This window comes from Brachyistius frenatus, unplaced genomic scaffold (genome assembly GCF_029030835.1).
Source record: "Brachyistius frenatus isolate BFR_SWC_R1_liver_20210118 unplaced genomic scaffold, ASM2903083v1 Contig_62, whole genome shotgun sequence".
NCBI lineage: Eukaryota > Metazoa > Chordata > Actinopteri > Embiotocidae > Brachyistius > Brachyistius frenatus.
This window is the reverse complement of record NW_027210661.1, coordinates 1,246,317-1,270,221: the sequence shown is the minus strand read 5'-3', so window position 1 is coordinate 1,270,221 and position 23,905 is coordinate 1,246,317. Positions and strand designations below refer to the sequence as shown.

General features: G+C 42.9%; 2 protein-coding genes across 2 annotated transcripts in view; one reads left to right on the top strand and one right to left on the bottom strand.

Annotated features, from left to right (window-relative positions):
* The window catches only part of tbcb (tubulin folding cofactor B), a 170,981-nt gene that overhangs the window by 105,819 nt on the left and 41,257 nt on the right, over positions 1-23,905 (bottom strand). The gene's annotated exons all lie outside the window — the stretch shown is intronic.
* map3k10 (mitogen-activated protein kinase kinase kinase 10) overlaps positions 3,302-23,905 on the top strand; it is a 35,527-nt gene continuing 14,923 nt past the window's right edge. Inside the window, 2 exon segments of the mRNA XM_069706368.1 lie at positions 3,302-3,709; positions 3,712-4,557. Coding sequence (XP_069562469.1) covers positions 3,571-3,709; positions 3,712-4,557 — 985 coding nt within the window. The 5' untranslated portion in view covers positions 3,302-3,570.

The following is a 23,905-nucleotide window of genomic DNA, read 5'->3' as shown; positions in this document are numbered from 1 at the left end:
TGAACATTTATTGAAATTAAACCACGTGAGAAGTTTAGGGAGGGGGGGGGGTCAGTATTTGGTCATCTGTAGACATGTGAAATGTCAGAAGGCTAAAATGTTAGAAACCCCTGGTTTGTTCTTCAACAATGAGTTGTATTTTGAAAGGCTGTTATATCATCCATTGTATCAAATCTTCATCCTAAAAGTAATTGAAGTTGCCAAATAAATAGTCAAGTAAAAGTAGTGTACAATATGTGCCTCTGATTAAGAGGTGTAGAAGTAAAGACTCTAGATGTAGGCTACCTCAAAATTGAACTGTATTTGAGTAAATGTATTTCTTTGCTTTCCACCACTAGACAGATCAATGTTTTACAGTGAGTAATCTACGTGTGAGCGTATACACTGTAAATTTTCTGCTTATATATCAGGCAGGAAAAGCAGACTGATTATTTGTTGCTGATAAATGGGTCAACAGCACAACCTTGTGGTTGCTCAGCAGAGTCAGTCCTTTGGTATCAGTTGGTATTTCACAAATTACTCTTAAAATAAATTCAACGTTTTAAATCTGTTGTGTCATAAACGTGGATGTTTAGCTAATTAATCTCAGTCCTCCGTCCTGTAAAAGTTTAAGATGTAATCAAGTGGAAGGATGCAGAGTTGGACAAGCTGTTTCTCGAAAAAAGCATAAAAAATGGATAAAAGGTGGACAAAAGGGGGAAATGCTGAAAACCTAATGTGCTACTTGGACTAGAGAACAAAGTATGTTTCAAATTACCCCTATTACTGAAAATGCATAAGACACTTTACCCCCAAATAAAGATTTTGTGTTTCAGGAATTAGACAGCAGGGGTCAGTATGGCTCAAAAATTGATGGGCGTGAATATTATTGTCTGAATAACCCATTGACTGATTGTAATCTGAATTGCAATGAAATTCTGATAGGTATGTAATTAGGTTTTAGATGAAATGGTCATTCTGCAGATATTATATTCTACATGTTAATTTTTAAAAATGGGTAACACTTTATGATTAATTATAATGTATACAGCAGGTATATAGCCACCTTAAATTTACACATGTAGGGTAAAAATACAAGACACTGTAGAACAAGGCAGTAGCAACTAGAGATTATGGACGAGTCCATTTGAAGTGGAATATATATAGCAAGTGGAAATAATAACGGTAATGCAATTTACAGTTATATTGCCAAATCGTTAGATCTCCTTTCTCCAACTGCATGGGACTTAAACTGCCATGACTCTCATTACATTACAGTAAGATGTATCCGTGTAATGTAATGTTGGCCGAGATATTGCATTAGGACAAAAGGATAACGTCCTGTTGCGTAGAATCAATTAAGTACGCATTTAATGACACTTGTCCTCTTCCTAATTATTGTAATATTGTTAATCAGCTATATCAGCTGCCAGAATGATGTAGGTCAAGCAGGAGAGGTCTCCGAGACTACATTACCCACAGTGCACCAGCACAGTCCAGTCTCGTTCCAACACACTGCGGTGTCCTCCTCTCCACCCTTGCACGCCGAGCTGCACCCTGATCTGCACGCGGTGCAATGGGAGCACGGGCGTGGGCAGCCTGCGCGCGGCGACCCATCCACATGGTTAGACGATCAGCGACGGAAGAAGCACTCGCTCCCGCGTATGTGAACGGCACGCCGGTGTATTTGGATGCAAAGTCAGCCCACAGGCAGACTGACAGCTCAGAGCTCGAAATGTTACGTGTTTTTGGAGGAAAAGGCTGCTTGGATACGATGGAGCTCCGGACAGCTGGCTGAACAGCACGAACAGAGTCTGCCGGGAGCGTTATAATCTGTCGCCAAATTGGGTTACGGACCTCTTTTACTTGGATGTAAACCATACGCCCATGCGACGATGTCAGTGGATGTTGCAGCCTTCAGTGTGCAGGTTAGGTTTCAGTAAACGCCAATTGTTTACGTTTTAAAATACAGCTGGAGGACTCGAGCAGCGGCTGGATGCCCAGGCTCCAACATTCTACCCGCGTAATTAATTATCGTTCATAATTATTGTTATTGTTATTATTATTATTATTATTATTATTATTATTGGTGGGATGGGGGTGTCGATATAGTGATAAAGAAAACATGGACACAGTGGATCTCTTTCATCGCGCGTTTCATCTCGTCCACTCGGATCACAGATACTGACGTACTGCAATGTCTCCATGCAAACCTTCGCTGACAATATTTTCCACCGTGTGACGGTTCCTGTCTTTGCTAAAGAAGTGGTGGACATTTAAAAAAAAAAAAAAAAAAACGCACCTCCTCTCCAGCACTACTGATTGATGATCAGAAAGTATAACCATGCGTGCTCGGAAAGCATCAGGATAATGAGAAATGCTGGCACCTCTGTTCTGTCTCCGGTGAAGAAGAGTTTCTTGTCTGACAGACCGCTCGTCACCATCACAAATGTAGCCCGGCACAGGCGACTGGACCAGGCCGCTGCACAGAGACGGGGGCGGGTTTGTTGTGCTCAGACTTGGCTGGATGCTGAACATGGTGCCACTTCACAGCTCTGTATTGAATACCTGCCGTCCAGCCTCCGGCTTGTTTCTCTCTAATTCCCCAGCTGTCTTAAAATGGACGGGGCCTTTTTGATAAAGGGACGCTGAACCTACTCATGAGTGGCCATGCATGTAGGATTTATAGCCTGGACCGGTTTGTCGGGATGTAGGGCGAATATCCGCGGATATTTCCAAACAACATAGACGAGAAAACAGCCCTTATTCACGGAGATGGCTGGCGGGGGAAGTGCATCTACACAGGGCTGGATGAGAAATAAGGAGGACCCCTGCTCGGAGCATTTCACTCAGCTCACACACAGACTGGGTTTTTTATTGGCAGTTTAATAGTGCATTTTCCTCCTTGAAATTAATCTGACAATCAGCTGTGGTTTTATCATCACCTCAGCGGCTGCTCAATACACTGATTCTCATGGGCTGAAATTAACCAGTTTATTTGGGCAAATAATTCAAGACTATAAAGACATAATGGCTCAGATTGTTTTCGTTAACTGTAGCAGCAATATAGTAAATCATTAACTGTTTTGTTAATTCTTGGCAGCGTCTGAGACACCAGTGAGAGTCTGGATTCATTTTTACAGCTGGCTGACTGATCACGTCCTCATCAGACTGAAGGCATCTTTCCGACGGATTTCATAACCTGCTGTTTTCTAGATAAACTCATTCACGACTCCTGAGAGAGTTTTGGCAGCTTTTTTACAAGACACAACTGTGGGAAAAAAAAAAAAAAAAAAAAAAATATCACTCTTGGTTTTGGGGGGGTGGGCGGGGTTACACTAATGGATCCGCTCTACTGAGTGTCATTGTTTGACCTGATCTACATTGACCCTGAATGAACTTGCCGTTGGGAATACATGTTACTTACACACTGCGTAGCAACAGCAAAGCAGCAACCGCTGACAGGATTTGGCACAGATTCAACCGCAATATGTGGTGATGGGGGAGAGCAGTGGCAGCTCTCTGAGCCCCTGAGCCCCTCTCCCCTCCGCTGGTGGTCGAGAACACCTCGTCTCAGTCAATGGGCCCCGTATGGATTTTGTGCCTGAGTTGACAGAGGGCAGGCCGACAACGTCAAACAGCAGTCAGGCTGCCATGAACCCATACGGCAGAGCGAGCAGCACAGCGGCCCCCCTGTCCTGCACCAGCTGTGGGGGCTGCTGCTCACCCCCTCCCCCTGCCTCATCCCCCCGGGCCCGCCCTCCTCTACTACCTCCTCCTCTTCCATGCCCCCAAATATGACTCCTCCACCGCCGATGTTTCCCGCCTCAGTCGTGCAGGTGGAGAATGGTAGCAGCTGGAAGTCCTCCACTATCTCCTCTTCCGGCTCCCCAGACTCCCACCCTGGTCACCGATGTGGGGCGAACAACCCCAACCCTTACTGGACAGCAGTGTTTGACTATGAGGCCACAGCAGATGAGGAGTTAACCCTGCGCCGTGGGGACCTTCTTGAGGTTCTCTCCAAAGACTCTAAAGTGTCTGGGGACGAGGGTTGGTGGACAGGCAAGATCCAGGACAAGGTGGGTATCTTTCCAAGCAACTATGTCACGAGAGGAGACGCTGCCACTTACCAGCAGCTGGTGGCAGGTGGGGTGGGTAGCTGTCCCTTGGAGATTGACTTTTCAGAGCTGCTCCTAGAGGAGGTGATAGGAGCCGGTGGTTTTGGGAAGGTGTACAAAGGAGTATGGCGGGGAGAGGAAGTGGCTGTAAAGGCTGCCAGGCAAGACCCGGATGAGGATATTAGTGTGACCGCAGAGAGCGTGCGGCAGGAGGCCAGGCTGTTCTGGATGCTCCGGCACCCCAACATCATCGCTCTCCGTGGGGTCTGCCTGCGGGAGCCCAACCTCTGCTTGGTGATGGAGTATGCCAGAGGGGGGGCTCTGAACCGGGCCCTCGCTGGAAAGAAGGTTCCCCCAAGGGTTTTGGTGAACTGGGCTGTCCAGATTGCAACAGGGATGGACTATCTGCATAACCAGGCATTCGTCCCTATCATCCACAGAGACCTGAAGTCCAGCAACAGTAAGTGTGTCTGCAATTCAACAAATATGATGAAAATATTTTGAAAAGACTGGTGACACCATTGTTACACGTTGCGAGAGGAAAGCTGTAGGGCATGAAGATAATATAGTAGAACCAGTACCAGTTTCCCATGTAAATTACAGGAACTATACATAACACAAAAGAACTGAGCAGAGCCAAGATAAACTCAATATTAGATAAATATCATCTGAGCTAGATCTTTGTCAAGATACAATTTTTTTTTTAATCTGCTAACACCGTCAATTCTTTGATCAAGATCCATGCACTGGAAATTTTCTGGACCATTCAGTTGCATCTCGTGGCATTCCTCTTCGGCCGGAGTTTGGTCAGTTGTCATGGGAACATTTCAGTTTAGTTCATGTGGCTGAGGGCGATAGTATATTGAGACTGCGTAGACATTGTGCTAACGTATTGCTTGTCACTGTTATTATCGTTTCCAAGATCTGTAATGGACCTTGATGCTCACCCAGCTGTATATAGTATAACAATGAACTCTCAGCTCAGGCTCAACGAGGGGAAGTTGTGTCAAACACCAGAGACCGAACACACAGAGCCAAGTAGGTTAAAACAAAGTTACAACAAAGTTCTTCTGTGTGAACATTTATTAGTATAAACTGGCATCTAAAACAACAATCCTCCAATAAACTCTTCATGAATGTTTTACCGTTCAGCTTTTATTGAAGCTGTTTGGGAGATGTTGTGTCTACTTTGTGATCATTTTGGAGGCTGTAGTTTGTGGTGCAGTTGCAATTTTACTGAGAAATGTGTCCTGAACTTAATATAGTCTTAATGGAGTGAACAATTGATTAGAAATTTAAAAAACAAAAAAAACAAACATAACGTTAGTGCTTTGACATGCACGGTAATTGGATATTGCAAGTAATTATGTCATATAGTTTTAACAAAAGCTGAATATGACAATAGCCTTCCTGAATGTAAGATTTCCGGTTACTCTTTTCGCTAGGTGTGCCTATTAAACAAGCAGCTACACGAGTGTATTTTTCTCCCTCTCGTTTGTTTGTGAATAAAATAGGAGAAACGGTTTCATTGGTTTGGATGCACTGCATGTTGGAAGGCAAATTCAATGCACTGACATGACTCCATCTTTATTGTGACATTGATTGTAATTGAAGCCAGGACTAATGGACTAATGCTGTCACAACATGTTGCCCTTAGTAACCATAGTATCAGGGGGATATGCAACACTCGTCTACTACGCTACATCACACTAGTGTTTAACTGGAGAAGAAAACACCTACTCATTCCTTTTCTTGCTGTCTGCCAAGAGGGTTGACTCCACTCTCGAGTCTAAATATGAAGCTGTAGTGAGGAAAGGCTTAGCTTAGCATAAAGAATAAAACAATATCATTTACAGTATTTCAGACCAGAAAAGAGTGGGAACGCAAAGAAGAATACCTTAAACTTGTATGTATTACTAAAGAGTTGCAAAGGAGCATATTGCGTTATGTTGCGGTGTATATTAACTGTCCCACTTCTAATTTTGACATTTTTGCAGTCTAAATATTTGATTTGTGGTCTCATCTCCTGCCCTGTATGGAACAAATAAGCGGACAGATATAAACGTAATGACATTCTCTCCAAATCATTTTCCAGAAATGTAATTTTTCTGGTGTTGTCACCGAGGTTTTGGAAGCGTTGACACTGGAGGAGAAACTTAAATTGAACACAGCAGGGAGGGCTAAGTCCTGGAGAACTGGTCTCTCTCTCCATCTTTTCCCTGTCAGCTCTCTCTGCACCTCCTCCTGCTCTTCCTCCCCTCCTCAAGGAGAGCAGTTCTGCTCTGCAACTCACTGTGCTATTTTTGGTCCTTTGTGCTACTTGCTGTTTAAAGATGCAGTTGCAGTTGTCAGTGCATCAAAGAAATAATACACAGCCTGCATCTAAGTGCGATTGTAAATATGTGCAGTTCAGGCGGTGTGTGTGTGTTTAGAACAAGTCACATGAGTGATGGGTGAGGGAGTGTACAAATATGGGTGGAGTGTGCAGGATGCTGACTAAAGCATCAACAGTAAGTGTAGTTTCAACACACTCTCTGCTGATCTGCCAACGTGTCTTTTAATCTTCAATCCCTCACTTGGTCCTCATAACTCTCTTACTTTTCTATCGTGTTTCAAATGTATACCAGCTCCCATCTCGTTCCTCTCCCGCCTCTCTCTGCGGCACCGACCGTAACGATGTGGGATCAGATGCGTATTGGACAGCAGAGCCTTGGCAACAACACCATAACACTGCCTATCCACGGTGACATGGGCACTGCTTCTCTGTCACTGAGTCATACAGCTGCTAGCCGCTGTCAGCTGCTTAGCAAAATGTCAGTCCCCTAATTTAGGGTATTGTGTGTGTGAAAATAGCAACTGAAGAAATGCAGGAATATCTCATGGAGGGCTCGGACCTTCTTTTCCACCTGAATGATGAATACTGCTGAAAAATGCGGGGTGCTTATCGTTAAGTATGTTATTATATGACTCACACCCACACTGAGGGATGTTTGCATTAGCCTGCCGATGCCCAGAAGGGGAAAGCATGGGAAGAAAGTGAGACAGAGGAGAGAGTTGGTGAATCAAAAGATTGGGAGAATAACAGGCTGGAATAGATCAGGTTGTGGAGAGAAAATAAGCTTGGGGACCAGAGAGAGTGGAGCTCTATGAAACGAGAGAGTAGACTGATGGGAAAGAACAAGAGAAGGAGAGCGTGGGGGATAAACAGTGGTTCATCTCAGTTTAGGGTTACACCTCGGCTCATTGTCCAGGTGCGCTGGTCTCAGGTGTCCTCTTCAAACCGCCGACCACTTGGCATCGCTGCGGTGCACATAGCAGCTCAGGCCCCCGAGCCTCTGCTCTGTCTCCCATCAGCCAAGCTGCTGCACTCGGTAAACAATATTCACTCTCCCAAAGACAAAGCCATCAAGGAAAAACGGGACGCTTCTGATCGAGTCGGTGTGTCTTTGTGTGTTTTCACATCACAGGAGTTTTATTTTTGCCTCACTCACATGCTTTCCTCTAAATTTATCCCACCTCAGTTGAAGTTTTTGAGGTGTGTACCGTGAGCATGTGCGATTCTGTGTTTAACCTGCTGAGTGTTGCTGTCGGTCACGCCCACAGTGGCGAGTGACTGAGTGAGTCAGTCTGTGTAACGGGGATAATCTGATTACCATGACCTCCTTAGAGTGATGTCACAGCATATTTGTGGGTTGGCAGGTCATTGCCCCCTATGGTCATGCCTTACCTGCCACTCTGATCCTGGATTGCCTCCAGTTTCTCGAAGCATAGGGCACCAGTCCTCCTCACTTGGCTCAACTAAAGCAAAATTCGGAATCCCATCTGAACTGTCGATTTGAATACAGACATGAAAGATGGAATATAATGAAGTATAATGACAATTGGTGTATAAAACAAGGGCTGCCACTAATGACTATTTTCATGATACATTTTTATAATGATCCTTTTTTTGTCTGACCAACGATACAGTACCCAAATATATTCAGATTACTGTCACAGAAAACTAAGACAACCAGTAAGAATTCACATTTTTGCTGAAAACCAAGCATTTATTTATTTATCTTTATTTGCCAATCTGAAATATGTGTCCTTGAGTTATAAAGCTTTGTAACTGCTTTCTTGTTTGGACATTTCACGTCTTTACTGAGTGAGAGAACTGCTGTAGCAGGAGGAAACTTCTTGGTTGGGCATCTGATTTCGCTTCAATTAATCATTAAAAAAAAAAAAATCATGGGAGATAATAAAAATATCACTGATCTTAATTGTATTTACAGAATTTAGGGAGGAGGTGATGAAGTAATTGATTTACATGGTGTTATAGGTTGCTGCACCTGTTGCAACATCACCTAAACCCCTGGACCACCAGAATGCCCCTGAAACTGGTAATTCATGAATCCGTCGCCTCTGAACAAGTGTGGATTGGGATTTACATTTAAACTTGCAACTTTCGTTTAGGTGAAAGTAAACAACAAAAATTTAACATAACATTTGTTGAAATCAGCAGGTCTCAAAACAATTTTGACCGTCCAATTTTGAAGTTTCAACCATCTCATTTAGGTCTATTTCCTTTTAAATCATCTGGAATAAAGAAGTCCAAAAGATGCTCAGAATCATTTTGAACATCTTCACTTTCATGAGCAGCCTCAGTGTGTTTATGAGGACTGTGTGTTTTGGTCAGAAGCTCCAGAAAATTAAGTGAGTGAAACTGCTCAATCTATAAATTTTGAACTTCCTGTTTCACTACCACTGCTGAGACAGGAGCCTGAGTCACGGTTCCTCTTAACGTTACATGTACATCCCTGAGAGCCGCTGACACTTGATACGGAGCTCTGTAGAAGCAGTGAGTCAGCTGCAGGTAAGACAATACAGGTGAGCTGATCACCTGTCGCTAACAGCAGCCAGACACAGGCTGGGCTATGTCCCATGTGTACCTCTACCTGCTTTAACATACAGTAAAAGTTACATCGTTAACATAAACACAGAGTATATCCGATATTTGTCTTTTTCTTTGAACTCCTGTTAGACAACATGTCTCCACCTCATTATAGCACTTGTTAAAAAGCTGCAACAAATGAATGTGAACATAAACAGTAGTTTTATGGTCGTCGATGAAGCCTCTGTGATGTTTAACTATGAATGCAGAGGATAATACTGTAGACACACACAATAAAGACAGAGGTAGGTTGACATTACCTGCTGTTTTGACTGCTGTAGCTTCAAATGGACGCCATGTTTACACAGACAACAATCATCTGAATAGGGGGAGCGCAGTGTCTCAAAGCCGGCCTGTCAAGTATGCTGTGTGCTCATAAAGCATTTAATTTAGAATAAAAGAAAAGAAGATGAGACGAATTCATTTAATTGAAGTACTATATCCTTTGGCTTCTTTTGTTTTGGTTGACGCGTTAAACTATGGCAACCATGTCATCAACAACAGCATTGCACACAAGTGCTGTAATTGCTACTTAACAGATTGGCAAGCTAAGATGTGACATATAGACATTGAAAAGCCGTGTCTGGCTGTGTGTGTCTGTGTGAGAGAACGTAAGAGTGAGTCTGTTGAGGAAAGGATTAGAGTGGTGGCCAGTGCCGGCTGCTAATCCCTCAGAGAGACAGAGCCGAGGCCAAGACTGTGACTAACTGGACTAGTGCGAGCTAGCGATATCAGGAACGGGCCACAAAACCATTTTCAAACCAGAGTCTGGAAGTGTATCATCGGTATGAGGTTGACAGACGATATGTACATGAATATGTACAGATATATTATTTTCAGGTGTTAATTTAATATTGATTACAGCCCGGACATAAGAAATCCTGAAACTGGGTTTTGCACATTGTTTTAAAATGGCAATAATAGTAATCTAACAAAAAAAAGCTGTGCAATATACTATTATTGTGCAAACTGTACTTAATATCACATCTACAATAGTTTCACCTGGAGCTGGTTACACTAGTTTGCTGTGAGGTCAAAATCAAAACATAACTCTTTTTACTAATTGGAGGTTTAGGCATCACGTTGCTATAACTGAACCAACCTCCAAAGCTAATATTGTTTTTTCTTTTTAAAAATAACTGAACATGCCTCCATATACAAAACATCAAAGCTTTAGACCAAATAACATTCAACTATGTAGAGATTATTGACAGAGACAGTTTGAGAATATATATATTTTTTTTTAATAGCAAATCAACGTGACGCTGTAGAAGTGAATTATGGATTAGGTTGTGTTTTGATTTCTATGTTTGCAAGCCTGGTGCATGTGCAGAGAGTATGTAGCTCTCTGTGCGTATGGAGGTCAGGCTGCAGGACATGCTGGCGCTAGGGCAGAGAACTCGCACTCCTACTATCACACACACACTCATATACAGGCAGCAACAATGACCCCATTCTCACACAGCAGCCTAAGACAGAGCGAGAGCAGGGCTCACAATGGCAGGAGTCACTGCAGGGGAATAGGGGGCGAAGGATGGGAGACGGAGGCAGCGAGGGGCGACTGTAGGCCGTGGAATGACAGAGTGGAGAGATGGATGGAAGCAAGGCAGGATGGGTAGAGAAACCCCTGGAGGCTCAGCTGCTGGGAAAGGGAATGGCGAGATGGATGGGGGAGGGAGGGATGAACGCTGGAATAGAGAGAAGTATAAGGCCAGTTGGAGAGGAGGTCAAACCATTCTTCTTTCTCTGAGTGAGACAGCTACAGATTAAGGCGAACATCGTCGGTGCACTGTTGTCTGCAGTGCCCGTGCCTCAGTACTGTCGGCCTCATTATACGATGCACTGCAAGTTCAAGTCAAATGCACAAATTTGTAGCCATATGAAGTATGTGCAGGTTTGGTAATAGGTAACGATCCGACCACTCTAAAAGCCCGATTTAAGGATGTCGTGGACACTTTTTTCTTACAGTACATCAAGTAAATCTATCGGCATTACTGTTTGTAATAATCTAAATTTAATTGAGTTCCTATAATACTCCTCTTTGTCTTTCTTTTAGCCACTCTCGCAGCTAATAATGGTTGATCCAGCTTCACTGGTCCAGACTGAAATATATCAACAACAGCTTCATTGGTGGTTATGATATGTGGTACAGATAGCTCTGGTCCTCAGATGGTGTTTGTTGATTATCTGACTTCCCCTCTAGGCCCCCCCGCAGGATGAACAAAGATAGTAAATATGATAACACTCTTACGTGATAAAACTTAGCATGGTAGCATGGTCAGTGTTGCATTACGTTAGCATTAAGACAGACTCAAAGTATTGCTAGCGTGGCTGTAGTGGAGCATCAACTGTTGGGTAAAAACCTGGTTTTTGTGTCCGTTCTGTCTCGTGATCATGGACCTCAGTTGTCCACTGACAGAAGCCTCCGTGGACGCTCCAGACATTGTGTGAGGGTTGATGTGAGTGTTTCTCCTTTCTGATTACCACTGCTGTTATATCAAAGGTCTGTCAGCTGCTTTACAGATCTGTTACAAGCCATTAATAAGAACAACTGTTCGGTTGCCAGCTTGTGAAAACAGCTCTCCCAGCATGACGCTGTCTCCTGAGCAAGCTGTTCAATAGATAAAGGACATCTCCTCATCAGACTGTTTGACCACTTGTTGGATATCTGGCTTACAATCCATTTACAAACGGCTTGTTAATATTTACATCTGCAGCCTTGATTGACTGTAGAATCCGTGATTTATTAACTTATTAATTTTTGAGTAACTTTTGCTGATGGCCGATTAGAAATCGAGACTCTTTAGTGATGTCATACTAACACAAACTAACTGCAAACCTGCGTGGGAGTGTAAAACCCAAAGTATTTATAAATGATTGGCAGACATTTATATCTGCATCACTACTGAATAGAGACATAAAGCCACATTATTACCAATTATTTGTATATAAACATCGCAGATGACCAGAGTCTTTATTCAAACAGAACTTAATTTCCTATCTACAATTGTACTATTTTAGGCTTTGCACACATATCACCAGCAAGTCAAACTTTATCTGGAAGTTAATAAATGGAGATACCGTCACAGCTCTGCCGTTGTAAATGTTAATAAGTAGTTTATTAAATGATTTTTTCCTGAGGATATGATGAAGGAGCATTTAAGTTGTTCTGATTAAAAGCTTGTAATTTACAAAGCATTTCGATTTATTAAGCACGAATGAAGTCATGCATTTCTGCTATTATCTCTTATTAGCACTACAGTAGACTATCAAAAGGAATTTGGGTAAATTAGTAATTGAAGTACTAGTTGAGGTGTGTGGAGGCTCCATAAAGCTGCTCATCACAGACTGGTGATAAAACGTGGATTATTGGAAGGACTTTGAACTGTGTGAACTCAGCCTCGCTGCTAACAGATGTTTGTGTCACTTCGCAGTCAGAAGTAAACAGTGCTGACTTTCAGGCAGAGCGAAGAGTGAAACAACTAAACCGAACAGTGACACCAGTCAATGGCTGCCCGATTACAGATCAATACACAAGCACGCACCCCCGCTCTTAAACACGCATCACGATTATTTTCCTCCACTGGTCAATAAAAAGCTGATCTGAAGCCAGTTAACAGTGATCACTCCCCGCTCTCTTTAGTGCATTGCAGCTTCGGCTCTCTGAGGACCTTCCAAGCATACTGACACACATTTACACAGCCTCTTGCTCATGAACACTGCATTATTGTGAATGTCCAGGGTATGAGGTGTGATCATAAAGTTAAGAGACTTAAGTCTGCCCATCATCCCCTTCAAATGACTCCCCTTGTGCAGCGATACTTTGCTCCTTCCTGCCACGCTCGGCGCGCTTCCTGGAAGTCCCGTTCTATAAGCGTGTCAACTGTCAAGCACCATTTGCTATTTGCACTAGATCTTCTCTATAGTGTCAAAACAGAAACCCTTCAGTTTCAACCTTGTTTTGGGTCACAGAAAGAAGTCGCAGCAAGCTAAATCTGGCAAGTAGGGATGGTGGGGAGCAAAGATTGTGTTGTTGCAGGTGAGACACTCGGAGAGCTGAGTGGGCGCGCAGTCACGTGGAAGAACCAAAATGCCATCGCACCATCGTTCATGTTGCTTGCACCAAATATTTCCCGTCAGACGCCTCATAATGACGCAGTAGAACTTGGTGTTGGCAGTCTGACCCTGGGAGACAAATTCATGGTGCACAACCCCACCAATGTCAAGGAAAACCGCCAGCATGCTCCTGGTTCACTCCTGACTTGATGCACCTTCTTCAGTCTTGGACAGTGACTCTTCAAACATGAATGTCACTCAGAAACACCTCGCCCAGCTCATTGCTTCGTTGCTGTCGGCTTCCTGATGTATTTCAAGGGTCTCTGGTGGCGATTTCTTGAGTTTGACACAAAATTTGGTGTTCGCTCTCTGCTCAAGTTTCAGGTCCATTATGAAATTGCAAAGGCGCACATACCAGTAGTCACAAAAATGCTTGTTACTCCGGTGCTGATGTTGATAAAGGGATGTAACTTGGAATACTTATTGCTTCTCCCCCCCCCGGTCACGGTCCTGCACTCCGTTTGTGTGCAACAGGAGCAATCTGTGATCTTTTTGATGAGACCTTGTATGTACTGTGATCATTAATGTTCATTAAGATTTTGTCACATTTTGGTCATAGAACTGCACCTATACGCAGTCACACTTACATGTTTACATGTAAACCCATACTGACTAGTAGATTATATAATTGCAGTGAATTTACATAAACACAGCTGGAACACTTTGCGGCTTCTGGTGTTTCTTAATCCCTGTCTGCAAAACAGGTGTGAGGAGTGTTTTAGTTTGCTGGGAGTCAGGAGACAGGTAAACAGTAGTGCTGCAAACGCCACTGTTAAATGCTACAAGCCGTGCGTTCCTAATCATCGCCTCAAACTCACCTCAGCTCTTTTCAAAGAGCATCTGAGAAGCAATGGCACAAGAGGTCTGAACTTAAAGTCAAACTGACAGAGAAATGTAAAAAGAGGGATGAAATGAGAAGAGATCAACAGAAACAGCACATAAAGAGCTTAAAGACAAAAAAAAAATGCTGTAGAAAATGCTGCAAATTGGAAACACAATGTGACTTAGTGTTTCTTAGCACCACAGTCAGAAAAGCACACGCAAGCAAAGCTGAACATTTCTGTGGACAAAGTGATAAACAGTAAAACACACACTCACACTTACAGTGGCAACTCCTGGGCTGTTGTATGTTTGGTGGCTGTTGACTCCGCTGTCAGAGGGTCATTGTTGTTTGCCAGCAGCCTGGCACGGAGAGTGCAGAGTCAGGCCAAGCGGAGAGGGCGCTGGGTGTCCCCCGAGCCGAAGGTCCTTCACCCACTTTCATAGTGGAGTCATGTGAAGGACACTTCAGTGAGATGACAGACAGCGGGCAACGGGTTTAGACTGTATAGGCCCGAGAGCCAGTACTAGCATGTGATGTTTTATTCAGCGTTTACATTCACTGCTGGAGAGACTTGACATGCGAACATGTTGTGAAATTACAGACTTGAGTTGATTCCTTGACAACGACTAAGAGCTCAGGTCCATCTGTAACTCAGGGATGTTAAATGACTTAAGATTACATTAGACTGCTCAGGTCTTGTCTTCTCAGTTTTTCACTGGTTCAGAGAATCTACAGCCTTAATCATCTGAAAGTTAATGAAAAACATGAATCAGGGGAGAGAGAACATTTCTACTGTCATCTGTTCGCACACAAAACGACTGTAGCTGTTAAATTTGTTGTTGCTACGACTGGACTTGCACTGGAAAATGATGGGTGGATGTTTTTCATCATGATTCGAAAGAACAAGGACACACTTGAACAAAAATATATGATGCTATGTCTTCATCAATGTGGTCATTTGTATTGACGTTTAAGGGCACTTTCACACCCACCTTGTTTGTCTGGACCTTTGGACAAATATGTGTCAAAGCTGCCTTTAAGTGACAAAAATTGGGTCTGACCAAAGGAGTTGGTCTCGGTCCGGATCAAACTAAACCATGGTTTGGTTTGTTTGCAGTGTGAAAACTGCTTTTTTGATAGTTTGGACTTTCGGAACAACTATGGAAAAGTTGTGGCAGGCTATGTTCACTCATTCAACAGTAGAAGAAGAAAAATAACTGGAAAATAATAATAATAAAAACAAGATGCTGGCTTCAAAACAGCAGTTTACCAACCAGTGGGTGACATGACAGTGGATTGCCACCTGGTTTGGACCTTGAACCTTGTGCAGTTTTCTGTCTATTATTTGGATATAAAATTCACCAAATGGATCAAAGCATGAATTAAGGTTCAAAATGGAAGAATGGATTCGTTTTCGATAAGTATTTTAACAAAATTTTGTTGGTTGGTGCTGTTTGCAATTTGTTAGACTAAAGGGCAGCCATAAAAGTTGTAACAGATCACGAGTGAAAAAAAGCTCAAACCTCTTAGTGATTTCCCACAATGTAAGTACTCCCGTTTTCCTACCACACACACACACACACACACACACACACACACACACACACACACACACACACACACACACACACACACACACACACACACACACACACACACACACACACAGGTACACACTCCACGCACAAGAAAGCCGCCTCATTCAATACCTCCATGTCTTCTGAGAGAGAGGCTGACTGGTCACACGAATCTGGCAGCTGCGTTTGTGTGGAGACAAAGTGAATGGCTGCAGGGTGAAACTGTGCCACTGCATGGCTCAGGATTAGAGCCCCCGATGGCCTGTGGTGGTACAAGTGGAGCCAAGCTGTAGTATCGATGACATGGGAGCATACTCACTACAACCTCCGTATCAAAGCACTGAGGAACGGACTCAGTGATTAGATGGAACGTCTCGCTGTGCCACGCATCAGTTTTTAGTCTAAACTAAAAGTGGTTTATGGACAGAGATATTCTCTCAGTGCTGCAGAAGGAGCAGGGAAAAGTCCCGTCTGCAGTGTCTCGGTGATCAGCGTCAGCTAAATGAAATGTAATGATGCAATCATCGCAGTGCTGTATTTTTCAAATGTCAGTTTGCTAAACTGACAGGTTTTGATGATGATGAGGAGGAGGTTTTTAGGATCCAAATCTGCTGTATTAATGTTCTCCACGTTCTATTTTTTCTGTCTGTTTGGAAAGATGTTTTCCTTTTTCTCAAAATCTTTTGAGAGGCGAGAGATGCGAGAAAGCCAAAGAAAAAGGGAGCGACCTATTGGGCTACAAAGACATCTGGCATGTGCTGCCAGGGAAATGACAAAAGCTCTCCCTCCAGTCATCTCTCTTTACCTCTCGTAGCCCGCATCTTTTCATCCACTTAATATTTCCCTCTTTACTCGTGGCGCTTGGGCCTTTTTTTCCCCCTCCATCTGGCTTTCTGTTTCTTGCCTCTTCTTACCCTCCTGAACTGCTCGCATCAGTTTTCGCTGCTTCTTCCCAATATTTCATTTTCCTCCTTTGCCCTCATTTCTCTTCCCTCGTCATTTTTGTCCCTCTCTCGCCTTTTTTTTCCCCCTCTCATCTTCAGTCTCCCATCCCCCATTCCTCATCTTAAACCGCCACCCTCTTTGCTTCCTCATCTTCTTACCCCCCCCCCCCCACACACACACACACCCTCCACCTCCCACATTACATACACACAATCTACCTCTCAGTTACTCTGTGTTTTTTTGACCCCCTCTACCCTCGTGCTTTTGCCTCTGTCTCTTCTTCCCTTCCTCGTCCCCGGTGTGTTGTGATCGTAGCCAGGCTGGCGACAGCTGCAACAGCAGACAGTCAGGCAGTGGGCACCAGCGGAGGGAGGGGATGATGGGGAAAAGAGAGAATGCGAAGATGAAGAGACAGTCATATGGAGCTATGATGGAGGGGGTGGTTGCTTTTTTTTTGTTGCCGAGGTTTTGATCTTTGCCAAAGAAACAGAGACGGCGGGGCCTGCAGGGCGGGGGGCTGGCTGATCAGCGTCCCAGGGGGCTGTATCTCATCTGTGTTGATGCACATCGACCTGCTGCCATGTCAGTCAGCTTCCAGTATTTGTCACACCGGTGTACCGAGACAAACGTCTGGAACCAGCGCTCGGGTGTTGTACATAAACAGCGAGCGGCTCTCGACATGCAGGAGGATGAGGAGGTGGAAGAAGGTGTTGGGGAGCTGTGCAGAGTTGGAAGGAGGTATCAGGGGAGTTTGTTGGGGGTTTTGTCGGACCTGATTCGCTGACTTGGCCCCAAAGAAACAGCTGTTCCACCCTGCAGGCTACACCTGTTTCTGTATGAGAGGGGAGGAGGAGGAGGACGAGGAGGAGGAGAAGAAGTGGAAGAGGGTCGAATGAGAGACTGGTGAGGGGAAAGGGAAGAAGAACAAGCTAGAGAAAGAAAAAGACAAATCTCTACATCTTCATGAGGATCTTCAAGATTTGTCTCACCAGCTGGCACAGCTGTAACATGCCTTTCAGTCTTATGAAATATTTAACCCCCAGAGGTTCCTTCTTGAAAAAGACCCACAGAAAACAGACATAAATTCACAACATTCACAAATATTTTCTTAGATTAAAACAAGGCTCAGAGTCAACAGCCCTGTTAGCAGCTTTGTGAGACCGGCATGCAGGTGTAGTGATTACCATCGCAACCATTTTGATTTAACGTGTTAGAATACTATTGTTTGGTAACACTTCCTTTCCAATTTTTTTGTTAGTATTGCACTTACTGTTTGGTCATAAATTAAACTACTGAAAAAAAATTATAGTGTTCGAGGAAAAGCCCCAAAATCTCCAAAGTCAGTAGGCACTGCACTTTGGGCATCATGTCTAAAAATTTTAACACAACCTTAAAAACAGAAAGCATTTCCAAAAACGAACGCAATCGACCAAAACAAACTTTGTGTAGCACCAGTTTGGTGCCGTTCAGAGTGCGTTACAGAAGCTGATAATAAGACCGGTCAAATCAGGTGGAGGTGTAGAGGTGTAGATGGAGCTGCAGCATCCAGCACCATCAGCATCAACAGAGTAAGCGTGAGGAATGTCAGGTTGTAATGGTCGTGGTGAACACTTGGATGAATAGGATTGGATGTGGCTGTGAATGAACCAGTGAACGCCCCAACTGCTGAATTTAAAGAGGCACACCAGCCGATCAGTATTGGACTTCCAGTAAGTTAGCATACTTCAGAGGCCGATTTAAAAACAATGGTGGAAATCGGTCAATAGCCTCCTGAGAAAAGCACAAAAACAGATCCTCATAGGGGCACACGGGTGCTCGTTTCTCAGTCGCCTCCTCTTCCCCAGCATCATAATCTGGGTTTGTGACCCTTTGCCCTTGTTACCATAACAACAAGTTAATGACACAGCAGAGTCTTGGCCAAAACGAGTTTGTGAGTTAACTGGTCAAGCTTTGTGTGTCACTCACTGTTCATTTTCAGACTGAACAGTTCAGTGACATTTGCTCATTCACAGAAGATTTGCATTTGTGAAGTTCCTCGTCTGTCTGACCGAAGCAGCAGCCAGAGTCTGCATCATCAGCTGTTTCTGTCCGGCCTGCTCTCCTGGAGGTTTGCACCCAGATAAGAGATACAGATCAAGTGCACAAAGCAGTAAACTTCCCCTGATTTGGATTTGGCCACACTGTGAACATTTTCTCATGTTTACTACATTTAAATTTTTTATTTTGGTGAAATGTGTGTGAAATGTTTTTTTACACCCAGACGACAATTTTGCAAAACTATAAAAAAAAACGACAAGATCATTCATACCTGACTTAGACTAGGATCCTTTTTTTCACTTTATTTTTAGAGGTCACTGTGAGCTGAAAAAGATGTAGATTTAGACAAGGAAAGGACCAAGTACCCAAAAGCAAGCAGCCACTTAAAGGTTCACCAGTTAAAATGCAGATGTCAAATGAGAACAGAAATAACCCTCAACACACACCTGTGGAGTGCATTTGTGCACAATGGTGTAAAAATGTAAATAAAGATTTTACTTGAAGCTTCCATCATCTCGCCTCAGTAACGTCACTAAAGCAGCACGCTGAAGAACACAGGAAGAGAAATTAAAGTTACACAGAGCTCTGACATCCTTGATCAGCTGATCACAGAGACAAAACCTCTCAGCTGACTGCTCCGATGACCACGCCCAAAACTCTACTCCAGCTGATCGCTCGCTCTCCCATCACACAGTTTATAAGGCGGGGCAGCACAGTGACAATGGCACTTTACTGAGACTGGTTAGTTCTGAAAGGTTTTATTTGTAGGAATAATCCAAGGCAGTTATAAATTGTATTTTTCAACACTTTGGCATGTTCAAAGCCATTTTATGAAAACACTATACTGGTGGTAATTTACAGTGTTTTAAAATAACTTTTATCATTATTTTTGTTAAGATTCTGCTGGAAAAAGAGGTAAAGACTAACATTTTTGAATATGACTGAAACATGACCGTTTAAACATGAATATACTCATTGAGCTCTTTCTTAGAAACACCTGTTGTGCAATCCAACACAACAGCTCTGGAAAAATTCTACTTTTACACTTAGTTTTTGTTGATATTGTCAAAAAGTTGATAATTTCTATCTATTATATAGGTCATAGTGGGTGGTGGATCTCATTATATTGAAAAATGTTCCTAATATTTTGCCCTTTTCGCATCTGTTAATGCAGTGGACCGGATATTGTACAGGTCTTCCTAATAAAATTCTGGGTGAGTTTATTTATAAGAAAACCTCTAATATAATAAATCTAGACAATTTATTTTTATTTTTCAAACTATTTTATGTGAAGTTTTTTTTCCAGAATGGAACAGAGGTGAAATGAAATGCCATCACTCAGAGGACCTTTGGTTGCATTCCTCTGTGGGCTAATGTGTCACCTGCTCTTAACAGACCAGGCGGAGGGATCATAAGTAAGATTAAAGCCTCAGTGGTTACTTCTCTATCAGTGTTTAAACAGCGACTCGCTGGTGTTTCTCAACACTCGGCTGGGGTCAGGGTCCAAGGATGGAAGGATGAATGTCTGCAGTTTAAAGGCTAAATAAACACTAACGGGGCAGATAGATGCTGCTTCATTGCTCTCTGTGTGCTGAAACCTCGACTCTCTGGCCACGCCCCAACCAGCAGGTGTCTTTGACAACTGATCAATACTTGGCTGTGATAGAAGCTTTTGGATTGTTGCCTGAGCCGTGATAAATGTCACACTGTGTGCCCGGCCCGAATGGCATCCTGAACCCTGCGGTCCTCTTCCAAAGATCGCAAACTGGTGCATACCCGTTATATGACAGTATACCGAGTGGGTTCACATGGCCTCACGGTCCTTTTCTTTAGAAACATTACATTATTTTGATAAATGTTTTCATTTTTAGCCACATTAGCGGCTAACGGTCCCCTGGACATTATGTGTGCTGGTCTCAACTGGCCCGACATCAGGACCCACATTTATCTGAAATCATTAAGTCACAACCCTACTTTTTTTTTTAAATTTTCAAGCCCATTGAATTTATCTAACAAAAAAATAGTGCAGTAATAAAAATTGCCTTCCTGCACTGTTTAACAGGTGCAAACAGGTCTAAAAACCCAATGAAATAAAGACTTTATCTAATCCTAACCCTGTTTACAAATGCTCAAATGAGAGCTAACTACTGATGTGACAATGGTAGTTTTGGTCAATACTTTCATGACAAGGCAGCAAATGGCTACTGCACCCGCTGCGTGTCCTGAGAGAATGTCCTTCAAATTAGAGAAGTTTGTAGACTTCAAAATACAAGTTTGACTTTTTAAAGGCACACATCTTTGATCCACCCAACATCGCCCTGTGACCCACTTTCTGTTTGCAACCGACCAGTCGAGAACCATCACTTTGGAGTGAAAACTCCTCTCAACTATTGGATGGAGAACTTCGAACTTTAGTCCAGACTAAAGGTCAAAATGTTGCGTCATTTTTCCATGACTTTGGTCGCAGACGTAGCACAGGTTTGTTCATCGATAAGACAAAGTTTGATTGACAGGCAATTAAATTTAAAAACAAATCGAGCAGAGAAAATAACATTTAAGCAACATTATCTCATAACTCTTCCAAGTGTGCTGTAGTACACCCAATGATGTGTCTCACTGGGTGTTTATTGTAATGAAGCTGTGAGATTAATCAGTGACTCATCCATGCATGTGATATTTCCCATAATTCTCGTTGCTTCAGAAGACTTCAGGAGCTTGTAAGCAGTACTCCTTCCTTTCTTCTCATTGGTCTATTTTGAGATAACATTTCCAACAGCGCTGGCATTGCATTGTGCAAAAGCCACGTTATCCTTGAGGACTTTATTTCCTCCACTGTAATAAAATATGCTGCGATGCTTCCCACGCCCTCGTGGGTGTTATTTGTGTGTCGTTGCACTTCAGGTTTCGCCGCTGCCATCTGAACACAAACATGTTGACCTCTCTGTGTGACGTATGGATGAAATGATGGCAGCAGGAAACAGCTGTGACGGAGGTGCGAAAGTGAGTTGATGATGTTATAATTACATGAGGAAGAGAGCCACAGGGAGAGCAGGTGGAAGTGCAGCTTCACACGTTCAGTTTCTGGGAACAAGCTTCCATTCAGTCTCTTCGTGAGAAACCTTCCACCTCAAACATGATGTCCTCTCCCTGAGTGGATGCGCTCCATATTTGTACACACGAAACGAACCAGGAAAGGTGGACTGTGAGGGCGACACACCCATCTGAGCATGCAAACACGTCCTGATCTCCTGTTCTTTTTCGAGTCTGTGTGGCTCCATCTTTTACTTCTCAGAGACTCGGAGAGAAACACTGAAGCCCGAGGAGACAGCTGTCCCTCAGAGACGACGGTATCAGAATAGAAAATACGGCCAGAGGATGATGGCTACTTATTATCGCTGTCAGCAACCTGCACTGATTCGTCTGGAGACGAGACACAGGATCACATTACTAAACATAGTGGTGGAAAGTTATTTTGACTCAAGTAGCTGCTGTCCTCAAGTAAACATTTTGAATCACCCATTCACTGCACTATTCCCACTCCGTGCATTTTAAAGGAAAATATACTTTTGTTCTGCTACATTTACATGTGATCAGCTAAACCTATATGCATTTTTCTCTAGCAATGAATTAGTTGTTTGGTCTCTAACCTGTCAAATAATAGTAAAAAAGTTGACATGTCAAATTATTCATGTGGTTTGATATTAAATCTACTTTACTACAAAACTAAAGAAAATGAGCAAACATCCACATGTGAGAAGATGGAATAAAGACAATCAATATCTGTTCAAAACTATTGCTGATTAATTTTCTGTTGCTCCATTAATTATTTTCATTAACAACATATCTGCAGAGTATTTTCTCAGTTAACCTGTACGTCTCTGAGATGTGGTTAAAGATGATAAAACATGATGATTTTAATCTGAATTTTCACTTAATTAAAAGTACCAAAACCACAATGTAAAAATACTCCATTATGAATTAAAGTCCTGCTTTCAAAATATTGCAAAAGTAAAAGTCAAGTCAGTTTTATTTATATCTGGTGGCTTCCAAAATAGTTCACAAGTCTGTACGCAGATCTCTGTCTATCTCACTGTCTGTCTTTGTCCATATATTATAGAGACATTTCAATCCACTGTTCAGACACTAGGAGGGTACTTTACAAGCTGTACGGCATCCAACACCCTCTGTTCTGAGACCCTTGATGGGTAAAAGGACAAACTCTGGGAAAATATTAGAAGAAACTTCAGGAAGAGAAAATTATAGATTGTAAACATAAAGTGTATGAATAATAATAATGATCTGATTGGATGTCAGACAACTTTCAGCCACATGACCTCCTCACAACCATAAACACACGCTACAAAAGCACAATTCAGGCATCATCTGAAAACTACAATGTCCAGTCTAATACAATCCTCCGTAGTGAAGTGTTTTCACTGCGTTGGATTTGGATTCTTCTGTCGACATCGCCTGACTGTGGAAGTATCCACTGAGATTAATTCTTTATCTCTGAAACTGGACTCCCAGCGAGCTGGTGGACAGAGAGAGGCACACCTTTATCACGTGAAAAGGTTTTTTTTCTGTGTGTGTGTGTGTGTGTGCAGGAGTACGTGTGTGTGCGTAAACAAAGACGCTGTTGTGTGTGTAGCCTTGTTTCGCCACCCTTTGCATACGCCAGTAGATAAGTGAGAGAGAGAGCAACCCCTCCCACCCCCTGGCTCCCAGTGAACTGTGTACACTCCAAATATTTCCATAGCCAGCCCTCTCACGGAAAGGAAGGAGGAAGTCGTACATGGAGGAGACAGAGACAAAGAGAGACAGATGAGGTGGAAGTCTGACGTTAACGAGGAGACAGCGTACATTAAAATGAGCATCACTGTGTAGGAATGATGCTCGCACACTGCAGACTGCTGGACCGAGATAATAGTCACGTCGTACAGCAGAAACCTGAACGCCGCACAGGTTCGACCACACCTGTAATGTAAACATGGCTCTGTTATTCACCTCTTTACATTTTGTTCTTGAATGTGAGACTGGATTTTATATTGTGCTTTCCCGATCACCCATGAATCATGAAACTGTTCCACTGCATTAACAAACAGCATGTTTGTATAGATTTTCAGTGGGGAATTAAAATCTGATGTTTGTCTGTGAGAAGAATTAACAAGAGGAGCCCGACTGTCCTATCCATTAATTACTTATTAATCTATAATAAATAATTATTAATTGATTATTATTCAATAGCTAATAATAAGTAATTCAAATAATATTGATTAATTGTTTTTCATAGTCCATTAATTCACTCATACGCCAATTATGATGAAATTTCATGCAAATGTGCAATAAAACAAGAGAATGACATGTAATATCCAAAAGG